The sequence below is a fragment of the Poecilia formosa genome, unplaced genomic scaffold, assembly GCF_000485575.1.
Source record: "Poecilia formosa unplaced genomic scaffold, Poecilia_formosa-5.1.2 Scaffold62, whole genome shotgun sequence".
Lineage (NCBI taxonomy): Eukaryota > Metazoa > Chordata > Actinopteri > Cyprinodontiformes > Poeciliidae > Poecilia > Poecilia formosa.
In genome coordinates, this window is record NW_006800001.1 from 48,825 (window position 1) to 65,662 (window position 16,838).

General features: G+C 41.6%; 1 protein-coding gene across 4 annotated transcripts; it reads right to left on the reverse strand.

Moving 5' to 3' along the window:
• Positions 1-519: 519 nt before the first annotated feature.
• LOC103139502 (homeodomain-interacting protein kinase 1-like) lies at positions 520-15,906 on the reverse strand. 4 transcript variants are annotated; one of them, XM_007554154.2, is made up of 18 exons: positions 15,576-15,906; positions 12,567-13,297; positions 12,291-12,482; positions 12,030-12,211; positions 11,788-11,911; positions 11,565-11,684; positions 10,837-10,923; positions 10,551-10,735; positions 10,291-10,441; positions 9,407-9,593; positions 8,397-8,515; positions 6,733-6,867; positions 5,639-5,796; positions 4,748-4,819; positions 4,238-4,405; positions 3,937-4,157; positions 3,741-3,853; positions 520-2,511 (listed from the first exon to the last, which is right to left on the reverse strand). In XM_007554154.2, the coding sequence occupies exons 2-18, from the start codon at positions 13,293-13,295 to the stop codon at positions 2,014-2,016; spliced, it is 3,441 nt and encodes a 1,146-aa protein (XP_007554216.1). In that variant the 5' UTR covers positions 13,296-13,297; positions 15,576-15,906; the 3' UTR covers positions 520-2,013. The 4 variants fall into 4 exon arrangements, with proteins under 4 accessions (XP_007554216.1, XP_007554215.1, XP_007554218.1 ...); XM_007554153.2 differs by having other exon boundaries at positions 5,639-5,799; XM_007554156.2 differs by lacking the exon at positions 6,733-6,867 and having other exon boundaries at positions 15,576-15,905.
• Between the last annotated feature and the right edge of the window lie 932 nt (positions 15,907-16,838).

Genomic DNA, 16,838 nt, shown 5'->3' on the forward strand with positions numbered 1-16,838 from the left:
GTCCCCTTTTAAACTTTCATCTGAATTGTATTCTTCAAAACATTTCTACATGTTTTTGGTCTATGTCATTAAGCACTTTTAGATGTTTTGCAACAGTTAAAACTTTTACAGTTCCTTTTATCAAAAAAAAAAAGAAAAAGAACCATCTTTCCAATAAATTGATTTGGGTTTTTATTACCTCTCAGCTACGATTCTATCTAACAATCCTCTGTTTACTAAAGTCAATTTTTTCAGCCTTGAAGGAGCTTTATCTAAAACCAACTTGCTTTACTCACCATTAAACTGATAGTAAAACCGACACTCGCTCTGTACATTTTTCTGGGTCACGTGCAAGAGCTAAACCTTGAGCCAGCATAAAACAAAAACCTCAAATCACTTCTCTGGAAGTAACTCCGTTTATGAGGGAGAAGAATGTGATTAAATCTCATCTGCAGTTTTACTCGCATGGCAAACGCAGATTTCGCCCTCACCGCTCAGGAACGTGTGGCAAATAAAGAAACAAGTCGTGAAGCAAAGGAATTAAGATTGCGGTTATTTTATTGGAAACAGTGAAAGTGGATTATTTGAACCCCTTTTTCCCTGAATTAGCTCTACCAAACATCCTCTTTAACTACACTATGTTAGGATGAAATACAGTTAAATACTCAGACATTACAACACAGAACCGATGATGGAAAACAAAAACAAAACAAACAAGAAAACAAAAAAAGCTGGGGGGTTGGGGGGGGTGTTTAACCTAAAAGCCCGCAAACCACCCAGAGATCAGCGCCTTAAAGACGATGACGACGACGATGCTGGCAGGAGAAGCCGCCTCGCAGCTGCATGTCTGAACACAGTGGTTGACGGTTTCGCTGCCTGCGTGTGTCGGCAGATCTACTCTGCCCCCCAAACCCCTCCCACCACCGTTTGGCCTGAAAACAGACAATAGGAAAATTCGCCTCAGACAGCTGGGAGTGTCTTCCCGACACACTGTTACATAAATACGTCTTTGTGCAGAACAGGGGGGGGTTTAGTTTGTTACAGCTTTCAGGCGAGAAAATAACTGGCCTTAAATCTGTTTTAGTAATAGTAGGTCCTAAAAGTCTGGATTCACATGAATACATACATTTTTCTTTCCAGTACACATGAAGCGAGGGGAGGGGGGGCTTTTTATTTTATTTACCCCCACACCTCACTTCAAGAATCAACAAAAAAAAAAAAAAAAAAAAAAAAAGAGCTTTTCACATGATCGCTTCGGGAAGGAGATCACGCTCTGAACTTTAGCAGTACATTCAGCACTCAGTTTTAAAGTTCTCTATTGCATACAAACATGATCGATCCGTCCGAAACGCCGTCACTACAGGAACACAACAACCACGATTTAAATAAAAAAAAAACAAAAAACACAGCCATCACAGTTTTCGCCGCAACTCTTCTCTGAACATCTTGGCGGAGCTTCCTCTTCCATAAACATCATAATTTAAGAAAACAGTAAAACGACATGAGTAAACAAACATGGGAAGGAGGGGGAATGGGGAGGGGAGTTACAGTATTTATGTTCGCTAAATAAATACAGGGCTTCAAGGGATTAGTGTGGAAACTTAAGGCTCATGAGAAACTAAGGGCTTGTTTTTGAGCATTTCTGCTGCTACTGACAGGAGGAGGATCTCTCTTCACAACAAAACCTCAAAATAAACATCACAGTTTTATTTTGTGATGTTTTTACATCACAAAATAAATTAACATGATGCCTTACAACTGGATCGACTAGGATGGGGGATAAAATATGAGCCATGGGGGCGGGGGGTATTAAGATACATTACAAATAATACCAAAAGTCATTTCAAATACACTAAAATAGTCCAAAAGAGCATATAGATAGCTAGGGCTGAAATGCTTTCTTGTGGTTAAAAGCAGCAAACAATTAAGTGACAGACAGTAATTCTTAAGTTTCAGTGTCCCTTTGTGATGGTATGCAAGGGGGGCAGTAGATCATCTCTACCTTTTTTTTTTTTTTATAATTGCATTGGTTCCCTATAGGTAGGGGTACTGTGTGAGGCGCCTGGGGCTCAGCTGGTAGGCGCTGTATGCCTCAGCTCGGGGCGTCACGCTGACGTAGGGCGAACCGGCCGCAAACTGGTGCTGGTAGGCGGCGGGCAGGCCGTGCAGCAGGCTGCTGACCGACTCCTTGCGACCGGCCGAGTCCCTCCTGGAGGACGACGAAGATGAGGCATACGTTGCTGCATAGGCGGAGGGAGAGTGTCCGTGGCTGCCGTGGCCCCGGCTGAGCAGCTGCTCCATGGCCTGGGAAGCCGAGGAGAGCGCCGTGGAAGCTGGGTAGGTGTACAGGCTGGCCGCTGCGGCGGCGGCGGCGGCGGCTGCGGCGGCCGGGCCCGGGGCCAGGGCCGTCACTTCTGGGAAGCTGTAGTGAGAGGCGGGAACAGCCGGAGGGAACGTCTGCTGGCGGTGCAGAGAGGAGTCGCCGTGGGAGACCAACGAACGCTCCTGAGACGAAGAAACCACCGACTGAACCTAAAACAAGGAAAAAATTATTCATTATTGTTGGATCAAGACAAAGTTATAAACATCCATGGAATACCAAGATCATTTCCAAACCCAGCTGCCATTATAGCTTCGTCCAGCAGGGGGCAGCTTTGGCTCAGTCAATATCCTCTCCTCTCTTATTTAGCAGGTCATTCTTATGCATTTTAGTGAAACTAAGACTTCCTAAAAAGTCCTGGGAGTAATTTGTAAAAGTGTAAATCGAGTTTGCTCCTGCCTTCAGTTACAGAAAACTGAAAGGACTTGCAACAAAGTTCAACTACTCTGGTGGATTCTGCATCCTTTAGCTGACGCCACAGTTTGCAGAACGATTACAAGGATCTCATTGGATTGAAGGCTTAGATCTGCCTCAGTGAAAACAGTCAACACAAACTAAAGCAGAACGCCACACCTATAGAAAAGCACAACTTTAAAGGAGGAAAATTACACGTTTAGTCCAGCCAGAGTCCACAATCTGATATAAATGATAATCTGTGAGAAGATCTGTGATGTTACAATATTACATCGAGACGCAACATGCTTTGGTCAAAACAAAGACTGTATTATGAAACTAAAATAAAAGCTGTATTGTACAAGATATGACGCACTGAACGTGGCAACAGGGTGCGATACGGAGACGACGATGCCTCATTCCAAACTCCAGGAATATTAATAGGAGCCAAGCCACAACCTGGATGATTTCATCTCCTGCACCGTTTCCCCCCCCCAAGCAAAATCTACTGTAGTCTGGCACAAAGACAGCGTTTAAATAATTATCGTCTCTCCCATCCAGTGATAGAAATATACAGAAATTGTTCACAAAATACCCCAGAGACACATGTTCATGCTTTATTGCTGAACTGGAAGTGCCTCAATGCTCCAACGGCCCGTTTTTGTGCTTTTTCCCCCCCCCCCCCCTTCTCTGATCTGAAAACTGCAGAAAACAGAGGAAAGTCTAGAAGAGCAAGTTACGCAAGATATGACTGCAAAGTGAAGCTGCCTTTTCAAATAAAAATGTTTTTTTTATTACTACTTATTTTAATTTATTTATCCACTGATGATAATGTCAGTGTTATTTCATTCAGTCCACCCACATTTTCTTTCCTTTACACTAATGCACCCTTGCTATGGATTTTGTCTTGTGATGTATAATTAATATTAAAAAAAGAAAAGAAAAGAAAAAAATTGACACAAAACAAACAAACAAGACGAAGCCTCACCTGGCTGAGGTTCAAAGGGTGAGACTGGCTCGGGACCAGCGCAGCTCGGTCCAGGCTTTCCCCGGAGCTGCAGGGCTGCCGGTTGGATGATCTTTTTGGCTTCATGTAAGTACCTGAAGGTCGACAGGATAGAATCGTTATCCATTTATCATTAACGCTTGGAATTAAACTCGACCGACATCCGCAGCGCCCTCACCAGTCTCCACGCGGCCGTGTGAAGCCGCCGCCCTCTCAGAGGTCTGGCTCTTGACCGAAGGAGCCACCACTGCCAGGGACTTGGGCTGCCGGGACGACAGGGGGCCGGCGGCGTTCAGGCTGCGAGGCAGCGGGGTCAGCGGGCTGGTGGTGGACGAGTCAGAGTCATGCACCGTGACGCAGCTGATCACGTTGGTGCGCTCGGTTCGGCTCAGTCCAATACTAGACGGATAAATATTGGTTGGAATATTTCGGTCCGCAAGCAGTCAGGAGTTTGAGGCAGAGCAGAGAGTTGGACTCACCTGGCCGGGTGGAACTTGCGCTCGTCTTCTGTGTCTGTGTCGCTGTGAATGGTGATGATGCTGACCGCCGGGCTGGGGGTGTCCGAGATGACGATGGGCTGGGACAGGGCCACAGAGGAAGTGGGCGGGGTCACGCCGCTGCTGAGGATAGATGTGGTGGATACAACCCTAGATGGAAACAATTTTTTTTTAGTTTTTTATTTCTCTCCATCCAGACCTGGCAACATTTTAGAACTGACGATGAAGGTGTGGCGGAAATTATTTCAGATTATTTGAAGGTTTTTCTGACATTTCACCTCAACTCATCTAATCATTTTTTGTGTCTTAAACAGAAGCTGTTGTCACTCAAGTGTCACCGAGCCTCTCACGGGCTCCGTGCAAAGCATCAGAGGGCGGCTCAGAGAGGCATGGTTTTAATCTGAAAAAGTTAATTAAGGGATTACGTTTGCCATCATCTGGCACAACGCCATTTCCCAAGGGAAGCCGCAACCATTTAAAAACCTTACAAACCTGTTTCTGTTCTCCCCACACCGGGCTTTTCCTTTCTTTCTCTCTTGCTGCGTCCTGGCTTGAGATCCGTTTCTGTTGGGGGATAACAAATTAAAAAAATGAGCACGGCAAACAACAAGAGAAAAAAGAAAAAAAACGAAGATGGCGAAGATACAATTCTGAGGAATTTGGAAAGACAAAGACAGAGAGAGAGAGAGATCAACATATCACAGCCTGTCAACATTTTCTAAAGTAATTGTTTGTTCCTTGGCATAAAATATACTGAGCTGACTTATTCATAGCATCTTAATAAAATGATGCAAAATGTCATCTTTGTTTATTTTTGGGATGATGATTTCTAGTTAAAAAAAAAACAAAAAAAAAACTCACCAACATCTGAGAGACACTAAAGAAAATGAGCTTAAAAAAGCTTTTTCTTAATAGCAATTAAGTTCATTTTGCAAGACAAAAGTACTGCTTTCAGCATTATTTAGTCAAATAGAAAGTAATAATTGAAAGCAATAAAGAGGAATAAATATTAACTAAAAAAAGTAATGCAATATATATTCAGCTTCTATATTTCTGAGTTCTTTCCTTTTTTATGTGATAACTATTTGTTATTGTATTTAATAATGTCATAACGCTCCAATGTTGAAGACTACTGACTAACAGTGTTAAATATGAAAAAAAAAAAAAAAAAAAACCCTCAATTTCTCTAGAATCATTTTTAAAGGCCTGCCTGTCTTCTTCCCACACTCTGAGCTTTTTCCCCTCCAAACATGGAGTCTCATTTCTGACCTACAGAAGCCAAAATGGCATCAAATCAACATCGAGACACTAAAAGAAACGGCAAGTACACCAAATTCCTTGTCGTCCCACAACCCTGCGGCATGTTTAAACCGGTTCACCCACCGCCAGCTTTGTCCCGTCTGCACAGCGGCGCCCGAGTGAATGGCTTCCAGGGGAGATTCTGTGACGTTTGCCTGGTGGGCGGAGCCATGGATGGCCACACCTGGGACCTGCTGCCAAGACGAGGGGATGAGGATTTGTTGGGTACCAGTTGGCCAAGCCTGCTGAGAAAGACAAAAAGACCCATGAGTAGATGCACCAAGGTAGATACTTAAAAATGAGAATCGGTTTTCTAATTGCTGCCATGGGCAAGACGTATTAAGCCATGCTGAGAAATCCACAGACTAAAAAAAAAAAAAAAGTAAATAAATAAATACAAGCCAGTTGCCGGGATCGTCTACAGGCAAAAGCACAAAGCCAGAGAAGCGAGCAACCTTTCCCAAGCCATTCCTTTAATTCTAGCATTGGCCTGCAACAAATTCACAGGATGAAACCATGCAAAGCACAAACAATGAAGCGCTGTAAACAGATCAGATAAAGAGTCGAGTATTTACAGAACCACGGTGCCTGTTAAAGAAGATCCAGATTAGTTCAGTCCCCTGATGACAAAACAGTCTGCTGATCGTAAATGTTGGGAAAGAGCATGCCACATGTTCAGGGGCTGAAACAGAAGAGGTGTGTGTGAGCTCTTAGTGGTTGCAGCTGCGACCTCCGCTGCTGGAAATCGATGGCAGGACAGGACAAAGAGAAGCTAACAAGCAAAGCGCAGACCAACTCAGCAGCGCATGCGCTCCATGCCCTGAGCACACCTATTGGGAGAAGAACTGGGGAATGAAAATGGGTGGATGATGAAGGGAATAAAAAAGGGGAAATGTCATCAATTTTGACGTCATGTTCAAACACCAAGTTTCAAAAAAAGTACAAAAAAAAAAAAGAAAGAAATAAGTGCTGCTGGATCATAAGGCGGAATTTGAGCATGGACCAACTGTGATACGTCCGTACGCGAGATTGGAAACTACGAGAAGGACGAGCCCCATACAACGTGTGGCACAGGAGGAACGGAGAACTTGCAAACGAATGGAGAGACAGAATGGGGAAGGAAAGCTGCTAGTGTTAGTGAGTGAGACATTCTCCACAGGATGCCGTCGGTGCTTTACCAGCACAGTGGCCGTGTGCTCCAGGAGGGCGGGCCGGCCCACCCCGGGGCCCAGCCCCAGGGGCAGGGAATACTGAGGGGCTATGCCTGGTGGGGGTGGGTGCAAGGTGGCCACCATCAGGGGTGTGCAGGAACCCTGGAGGAGGAAGGGAGGATAGAGGAGGGAAGTGTTACGTGAAGAGTAAAAAAAAAATACAAGGTCAGGCCCTGCAGCCCTGTGATTGGCTGAGGGGAAGCACAAACAGATGCAAAGAGACGGACAGAGGGAACACTGGTCAGCTACGCGACTGACGTAGGAGTACTCAACACCCCCCCACATCTCAAAAAACACTCCAATCGGCTCTGAAAGCAAATCCACAAAGAGCCGAAGAGCAACAGAAGGACAAGCAACTTCATGTACACAACCTTTGAAAAACCTAAACTGTAAAACCGACAAGATTTTTTGCCTCCTTTAAATCCATGTAGTCAGAGGATTATCAGCTAAGCACAAAATGTGATAAAATCATGTTATGTTTCTTTTACTATTCACATATAAGAAAGTCAAGATCAAACACATTTTTGATCAACTTTGTGATCAAAACTCCGAAAGTCCATCTCCAATTTATCAAGACTTCTTTTTTTCTTTTTTTTTCTTTTTTTAGCAAGGTCAGACAGTGTTTGCTTAGCACACTGAGAACAATCATTACCAAAGCGGGAATTTTGGACAGAATATATTTTGATACATATTTTCCCAACTCTAAGTTGTGTAAACTTCAAGGTTTATGGGCTTAAGCGCAGAGTATGAGGCGAAGCATAATGAGGGAGAGTGAGGCCTAAGGAGATCAGCACCCTGGATCAAGGTATCCAAAATTACTAGGCAGCTAAATTGGGGGGGAAAAAAGGTTTAAGAGACTCTGAAAACTTAAAATTTGCAAAAAGTCTGAGCGGGATCCAGCACTGTTGTGATAAATAATAAAAAAAACCCATCATTTTTATTTAAAATAGTTAACAGGTTCCAGAGAAACGCGACTGCAGCAATTTTAGAAAATACTTTAAAACAAATTGCTAACAATTTCCCACAATACACAGTCGCTAACCTGTGGCCATCTCTACTAAACTGGTTCCAGTAGCAGACTGGTGCTCGAGTTTACTAAACACCAGTTCTTTGAGTCTCCAACCAGAAACCTTCACCCTGGTACCAGTAACTCTGCAGCTAGCCAAAGGAATGAGCTTCTTTATTCAGGAACCAGAGGCTCATGGGTAAATGTAGCCAAGAAAAACATTACGCTCATTTTATATTCACCCGTCAGAGTTTAAACAGCTTAATGCTCGTGGCTGATTGTTTTTCCCTGAACCTGTAAATGTTATTTCTGATGACTTAACTTCTTTAAAATCACCTTGCTGCATTAAATTTAGCCGTCTTTAACTCCAGTCCTTCAGCTCTCCTAGTGCTGAAAATCACAAATCAGCAGTTAATGGAAATAAAAGTAAAAGTTAACAGCTGAATCACTGTTGTTCTTATTTATTTATTTTTACAATTTGACTTCTATAAACATTTGAAAGTCCTGTATCTTGTTTCCCAACCCTTTCGTGTTGATGTAACACATAGAGTCTAGCAAAAACCACTGAAGGTTATAGTGATAATGTGAAAAGAACATATTCATAAAATGCCATAAAAATGCTTACCTGGGTGAGCATACTTGGTTGGATCTGCAGTGACTGAGCAGACTGGTTCTGAGGTACTATAGGTACAGAGTTCTCCACCCTGACAGGGAAGCTGGAGCTCTTACTCGATGGTTGTAGCCCTGAAAAACAAAACAACAATTGAAACAAAAACACAAAACCAGGAAAAAAAAAAATCAAAAGATTATAAAAACCAATTTTTTTTCAAATAAAACTAAACCCTATTTTTACATTCAGTTTATTAGCATATTTGTGAGAATGCAAGGCTTCTATAGTACAATGTATTTCAAAGTGGAGGCTGTGATTCCCTAGGTGGCCACCAGGGGGCGATAAGGTGGCCTCAGAAACTTGGGAAGATGAAGGAAACGAATGTAAAAGCAAAAACTGAATATATATAATTTATAAAATACAAGTTAAAATAACTTAAAACTGAACTATGTATATTCAATATTAAATATATACATTTATAATATTTGTCTTTGTCATCCTTCTGATCAAGTTGCTTTCGCCTCAAGCTAGCACAGCACAAGGAAAAATGGACAAGTGTATGAAACAAAGTTTAGATTTTATTTTACTTTATTGGACAAGACTCGTGTTGGAACTGTGGGATAAATATAAAAATATGTATATTGCATATTTTCTTGGAATCAAGAGGGGACTGTGGTGGTTTTTGTTTAGTATCAGGTAAAACTTTATGACATCAGAATGAATAAAGTTATATTACCTGATAATAAAAATTTTACCATAGAATTCATGGCCAACTAAATTTAAAATGCATGAGGCAGCATTTATGCTAAACGACAGCAATAATTATTGAATAGTGAATAAAAGTGGGGGGAAAAACATTGTAAAAATTGATATTCTTTACATATTTTGAAGCATTTTCTGTGGGTTTCCGAAGGGGCAGAAGGTAGAGCATGAAAACCTTTGGGAACCACTGCCTTAGTCTAGTATTTGGGAATGCAGGACAAATTATAAGAGCACTGCTGTGTGACTATTAGCCTATGGTCTACCTTGAATAGTAGAGGGTGGACACACAATAAGGGTCTGCTGGAACGGTTCTGTCTGGGTACACAGCCCAGCAGGACGGGCTGGAAGTGGGACGCTTTGTTGAGCCAAACCAGGAATGTTGATAGTGGCCTGTTGGTAAAGAGCTGGCTGGTAGTTCAGCAAAGGCACCGCACCCCCTGCAGAAGGCACCTGTTGAGATGACGACACTGATCAACACCAGAAGGCTTAAAGGTTCAGGAACACATGTTTGCCGTCATTCATCTTAGATACTTCACAGAGTCTGACAAACCGCAGCGTCAATGCTGACATAACTGCCCTGAAATAACTTGAAATGTTACTGTCCAGCTCAAGAGAACACCACCTTAGTGGACACGCTGCAAAAAAACACAAAATGTTACCAAGTATGTTTGTTCTAGTTTCTAGTACTTTTTCTTATCAGTATTAAGAAACTGACTAAAAAAAAAATCTCCTCTATCTTGCTGAACTGCTGCTTGTAAGTTCGTTTTGTCTCATCTCGAGAGTACAAAGATATCTGCACTAGAAACTAGACCAAACATACTTGGTAAGATTTTGTGTTTTTGCAGTGGAAAGACAAAAGATCTCTGCAATTATTCTTCTGTAGAAAGTGGCACAGTCTTTGAAAAGCTACACCTGGACTCTGCTGAAAACAATTTCTAACTTTTTGAGAAGAGTAGAAAGTACATTTTGATATCAGGATAAAGTGTTATAATACTTTATCCTGATACATGACATAAGCAGAGTCAAAGGCTTAAAAACCGGTTTATGCATGTTGACAGAGAGTAAAGAAAAAAAACAATGAACACCTACATTTAGTGTGTGCTATTACAGCCAGGTGTGCATACATATTTGCACGCACAGCTCCTACCTGGTTATGCTGGTTAAGCTGGCTACTGAAGGTAACAGTGAGGTTTCCTGCGGCAGCACTGGGAACTGCATTGGTGGAGTACAGAGACTTGCTACTGTCGTACGTGCTCCGGCGCTTGCAGATCTCCATATTTTGGAAGCATGACTTGACACTGGGGAGGGGGAAAAAAAAGTTGGAGTGCCAAATATTTTAGGAGCTACACCTAGGTAAGCACTTTCTCCAAAAAACTGATTCGACTTCCCCTCCCCAACTCCACTTACTGTGAGCTGTGCGGATAATTTATTAGGTGACTCATCGTGACAAAAGGGTGACCCAGCGTTTTCGTGGGAGTGATTCTTTTGTCAGCATCGAGACGAAGCATCCGTTTCAAGAGATCTATGAACTCTCTCCTGTCGGCTTTCTCAGCCAGCATGTCCGTCCCCTCCAAATGAGATGATAGGTTGACCTGAACGCAGAAAGTAATGAAAACGGTTTCATAATCGACAAATACTTCAGAAGATTTCCTAGACGTTAAAACAAAGTCTACAAACTAAAGACGAAGCGTACCTGCATCATGTCATCTAGACAGTTGAAGATGTACTTCCTGGCCTCCTTCGATTTGATACCCATCTCCATTTCGTGCTCTGCTGGTGTCTAGGGCAAAAAACAAAAACAAAACAAAGAATGTAATGCATGTATATCTTTAGCGATAAAACCATTTTGGAATGATGAACCAAATTATGAGAGAACTTAAACATTATGCCAATTATGAGAGAATTTCAATGAAACAGTGCGTCAAGAAATTGGGGCAGGATTTGTTGACAGCTTTAATTGTATAAACTTGTTGTTTTATGAGACAGATCAATGATCTGTAAAATAGGAAGTACATGTAGGAAGTTTTATAAGAGCAACACAGATTTCTGCTTGATAAAGTTGCAATGTCATGTAATAAATAAACTTTTACCACTTCAAGTCTGTTATGTCTCTACTTTTGTTTTTAACCTCTAACGACTGTGTTGCACAATTTGTACAAAATTCTCTAAGAAATAAAATCTAAGCTGTGTTTCATAAAAACATTTTCTGCAATAAAACCCTAAAAATACCTTTAAAAAAAGGTTTGATTTGTTTTGGATGGTTAAAGTTTTCTCAGCTAAACTCTAGTCTGTGCAGTAGATGACTTTATTATGCTACAAGAATATCTTAAAACCGGGATAATTTAGCAATGCTTCCATCTAGTCGTCATCTACTACATTTGAGTAGTAGACGTGTGGTAAGCTTTAGTATGCCATATCAACCTTAAGCCGCCAGAGCGGGTAGCTGGAGTCCGGGCCTCGGTTGAAGAAGCGGCTGGTCTTGGTGCCGGCGCTCAGGAGGTATTCAGCTGGGAGGCCTTGAGTCTGAGAAATGTATCGGATCTGGAGACGCAGAGGACAAGGAATCAGTTTGTTTTGTACGATCTACTGCATTCTCCTCATTTCGGATGATTAGATTTAAGATCTGAGCAACGTCCACACTGACCTGGTCGTACTCAGAAGCTCCGGGGTAAAGAGGCCAGCCTAAAAACAGCTCAGCGATCACACAGCCCAACGACCACATGTCGATGGCCTCACAGAACGGCAGGCCCAAAATGATCTCTGGAGCCCTGGACGGCAGACAGCAATCGGCAATTAATGAGTGAAGTGACAAATCTGATCCCAAATGTTTTATTTATTTATTTTTTGTTTCCAAAATGACAGCTTGTGTCGAGATTAGTAAAATACCTGTAGTAGCGAGACTGTAAGTAGGTTGAGCACACAGCTTTCGACACGTGACTCGCAGAGCCGAAGTCTATGACCTTCACCCGGTACGGCTGCCTGATCGGGTCGACCAGCATGATGTTTTCAGGTTTCAGGTCCGCATGGATCAGTCCTAAACTCTTCAGTTTCATCAGTGCTGTGGCCACCTAAAAATGCAAACAGCTGTTAGAACTTCTTGAAATACAACGACGACGACAAAAAAAGAAGACGTTACGTTCAGCCGACCTGCTGCAGGATGGGTCTGATGTGTCGTAAGGGGAGTGGGCTGAACTTGCTGTGCTTTAGAAAGTCGTACAGGTTCTGCTCCAGCATCTCAAACACCAAGCAGGTGTGGCCCTTGTGTTGGAAGCATTCGTACGAGCGCACAAAATTGTACTCGTCTGCGTTCTCTGCACTCAGCCGATTCAGAATGCCCACCTGTGGAGAACAGAAACCGGCTGGTTAGAAACAAACGCTGGTTTTCCTGGAGATTCTACCTACTGAATCACGAACGCGCTTTACCTCGATTTGTCCCTGACGAGCGTATGAAGGATGGTTCTTCAGAATCTTGATTGCCACGATCTCATTGGTGCCCCTTTTCCAACACTTGGCCACTTGCCCAAATGTGCCCCTTCCCAGGAACTCTAGGACTTCGTAGCTGGAGGACATGGAGCAGAGGATCTCGTGCTGAACGAGCTGATAATCCCCCTCGCCGTTGGAGCTGCTGCTCTTGGTGGTCGGAGCCGAGTGAGGTATGGACTGGCCTGTGCCGCCTCCCCCGCCTCTGCCAGTGCGGGTGGAGTAGGTCGCCGCGGGAGCCGAGAGCTCCTCCAGGATTTGAACGCTGCCACACCCGCTCCCGCTGCCCTCGCTGACCTCCTCTATCTTTCTCTTCTGGCCGTGCCTCTGGCTCCTCGCTTCCGACGACGTCTCGTGATTGTACGACGAAGAGGTCGCCTGCTCGGGGACGCGTCGACTGGACCCGCGAGGAAGGCTACCTGTGCTATCAGCGGCTCGCACCACCACCTGGCCCCTGGAGCCCGGGGCAGCGGGAGGGAAGACGAGCGATGGCGCAAACGGAGGCACGGCCATGGCTGGGGTGAATGCGTACGCCGACTGGCCTGCTATGGAACCGTAGGCTTCAGTGGTGGAAACGTCCCAAACATTGCTCTCCACCTTGAGCTTCTTAACTCGGCAAAAGGCACTGGAGGAGATTGAAGGGGGAGAGAAGACTTGCAGCTGTGAACTCATTGCTGCAAGAAGGAAAAAAAAAAAAAAAAGAGAGTTTTACAACAATTGGGAAAAAAAGGAAAATAATCAGCATCCCCAATGTATAATTGGGAATATTACCATACGTCTGTGGCTGCAGCTTTTTGCGCATAGCGCTGAATGTATGATTATGCAACTAGCAGCGATACCTCCTCCACAACATCTTATTTGCTTCTGCGAGTTGCAGATAATTTATACGAGAAATGTAAAGAAAACACACCCGGAATGTCGCTCAGCCGCCAATTTTTCCCCTTCGTGTTAGTGATATAGCTTGTGAACAGAGCTGAAATGTCATTAAGTCAAAACAAGAGTTGATTTACTTGAGAAAACAACTCTTGTTGACATAGATATAAATATATATACCATTTCTAAAAAAATAAAATGCTGTTTTGTGGAATGTCTGGAGCCCAGCAATAAATCAATAAATAACTCAAAAGTTTTAACAGAAAACTTTAAATCACCAAATACAGTGTAAGTAAATGTGACAGCTGGCTGAATAATGCCCCTTTAAAAGTAAATTAACCAAAAATTATACTCTTTTACTTTAAAAAATGTGTATAATTGATTAAAAATGCAGGAAAATATCAAATACATTTTAGAAACTGTCAATCTTTGTGATTAATGGGAGACTGCTTTTAAAGTTTTATTTTAAATTTGCTCTCACCAATTTCTGTGTGGAGTTTTAACTTTTTATTGCTGTCCAGAATATTGCTTAAATTATTCCAGTTTTGTAATTTTGGGTCACAACTTTTCACATTTTTATATGAAAAGTCCTAACTTTTCTGAATATTTTTGACATAGTAGTAGGGAAATTCTTATTGGGATGCACTAAGGAATTTTGATGCAGACTTTACCACTTGACCAACCTGTAAAAAACCCAACAATTAAATTTTTTACCAATAGGTGACCAACCAGGTCACATAACTACATATTTCTTGGGTATGAATGCTAAAGAAAACTCCAACTTTGATAGTTTCAGAATCGATGATATGTTCAAAAATCAAGCCAGCATTAAATTACCATTTAAATGACCAACTGAGTCATTATCCTCTTAGAATAAGAAATCCCCTGGTTAACAACACAAGCACACAAAACGGGACACTGTCCCTGCTCGCAAAATAATTACTGACAGGAAAGCTTGGGGGAAAAAAAAAAAAAAAAAGTATAGTTTTATATTTTAGGGGAAAAAATGACATCAGACGGTCTAAGCTTGATATGGATCTGAAAAAGGGGTGGGAGGGTCAGTCTCTGCTGGAAGCATCTCGAGAAACTGTTGTCACAACATTAGAAGAGAAACGAAAACTGCTTATCTCGTCTCAACATAATTATACAGAGAAACTTTGAAACGTGAGCATGGATGACAGTAGAGATGAACTGTGCACTGGAACACCGTCACACAACATGGGCTCCCAGACATCAAAGGCCTGTCCTCACAGGGAAAATGGAAGGACAAAAAAAAAAAAAAGAGAACAAGGCCTGGACAATATACTCACCAATACCGACTTACATTAACATTCACAACGAAATCTGTCCAGATCTAGTGAGATTAGGACAACTAAAACAAGCCCAAAACATTTTAATCTGAAGCTGCCAATGTGCTCTGTCGTTCAGAGAACATTATTATATTTAAATCATTAATTTCTCAGATAACAAAAGAGATAACAATATATCTAAAAGATATACATTTTAGTTCTATGCGGACAGGTTGATTAAAAAAAAAAAACAAACAAAAAAAAACTTTGGAAATCGAAAGTGTTTCTTAATATAATCCATGCCTGTATAATTACATGCGACAAACTAATCAACAAAGCATCGTTATGAGATTGAAATACAGAAATTGTATTTTTAAGGATGGCTTCATGTGCTGTACCCAACTAAAGCAAAATTCACCACAATATTCTTTCAAAGCAGGTAAGTTTAAAAAAAAAACCTTTACAAAGAGGTTATTACTGACAGGGTGTTGAAGAACAGATTTTCCTAACACTAGTGTTAGAATATATACATATATATGTATTAAAAAGTGTATCTATGAGTTTCTGTCAGTTTTTAGCCCAAATGTATCCATAAATATGCACACCCCTGAAAGATTTTTCAACCAAAATCACAAAGATTGTTACTCAACAGACTAAGGCTAGCATGCTAACGCATTATCTCTTGACACCCATGGCCTCAAAACTCCAACGTTTTAATACACAAAAATGAAACCAATGTTAACATATATGTATACATCCAAACTTACACGAATAAACAGTTGTAACCTACCGTTTTATGTCGCCTCAACAGCTTTAAATCACAGCTCCGTCCACGGTTTAAATCCCACTGGTCGGCCAGTTATCCGATTAGCCTCCGCTAGCTAGGCCTGCATTGTTTCTTCAGTCGAAGGCGAGCTGGTCAGCATTACAGCGCCGAGTTCCCACAGGAAAAAGCCCAAAGCTCTCATTTTCTAGATAAATTAAATACTCTACTTCTAAAATATGTACAATTCATAGTTAAAAGATCGCTTGCTCTGCTCTTAAAATCCGCCCTCCGTGGAGTGGCCAAATCCACTTTTCTCCGGAACGAACCACGGCCTTATATCAGCTGCAAGCTTTACGACATGTCCGGTTTCTACCGTACTTACGGTAAATTTTCCAAGGCTCGGATGCAGCAAAAAAATAAAAAATAAAATAAAATAAACACATGTTTTTACATTTTTGGGAGAGAAACTGAAAAATAATGCCAAATCTAGAGTTACAAAATAAATTCCAGACTCCTGTATATGCTACAGTGTCCTAAAAAGTGGAATCAGTGAGAGAACAGTAATATTGAGGAGGGTACCACATATTTACGGTAAAAATGAATTGACGTAAGTACTGGTAATTTTCCGGATTGCCTTGGAACTTTCTGTTAACGTTGGAACTGAGTGTTGTAACGTTTAGTCCTAAGTAAATACTCTTCACGCTGCTTTGAAAAGTTCATGTAACTTCTCTCTAAAAGATGTCAACTGCAGGGACAAACACTTTATTTGAATACATGGAAAACATTGGTGAATGTAGTAAGTTTTATTTTGTAACATATTATTAGAATACAGACAATACAAGTACAATTATTCTAGAAATCGAGTAGCTGCAGTTAAGTATTTACACTTTAATATCTTACGAACACAGATATAATTGTAATATGTGTAATTAAATTAACTATTTTATCTTAATTATAAATGCTTTTACTGCTACTTTTCTTGCGGTATTTGTAATTAAAATACCACAAGAGGAAACTCCCAAGCTTTTAAAATTGGAAGAAGTCCTTGTCGTCAACCTAATCTTTAACACACTTCAAGTCTGGACTCTGATTTCAGTAATCCTTGACTGATATTGTCTACTTTGAGAAAAAAGGTAATGTCATCATAAACAGGTTATTTAAATATCCCAGATCATTTACTGAAGTACTCAAAATGTGTGCAAAAATGATGTACATTTTAAACATCAGAACTAGAGGTTATAGTTCATAATGGTGACCAATCTTTTTATGATTGTGTTCATGTCTATG

Excerpts from the sequence above, each read along its gene's own strand:
- LOC103139502 (XM_007554153.2), bottom strand. The coding sequence starts at position 13,295 with ATGAGTTCACAGCTGCAAGTCTTCTCTCCCCCTTCAATCTCCTCCAGT. Across the intron at positions 9,594-10,290 it reads AGCTTAACCAGCATAACCAG|GTGCCTTCTGCAGGGGGTGC; the intron begins GTAGGAGCTGTG and ends TCATCTCAACAG. Across the intron at positions 6,868-8,396 it reads AACCAAGTATGCTCACCCAG|GGTTCCTGCACACCCCTGAT; the intron begins GTAAGCATTTTT and ends TTCCTCCTCCAG.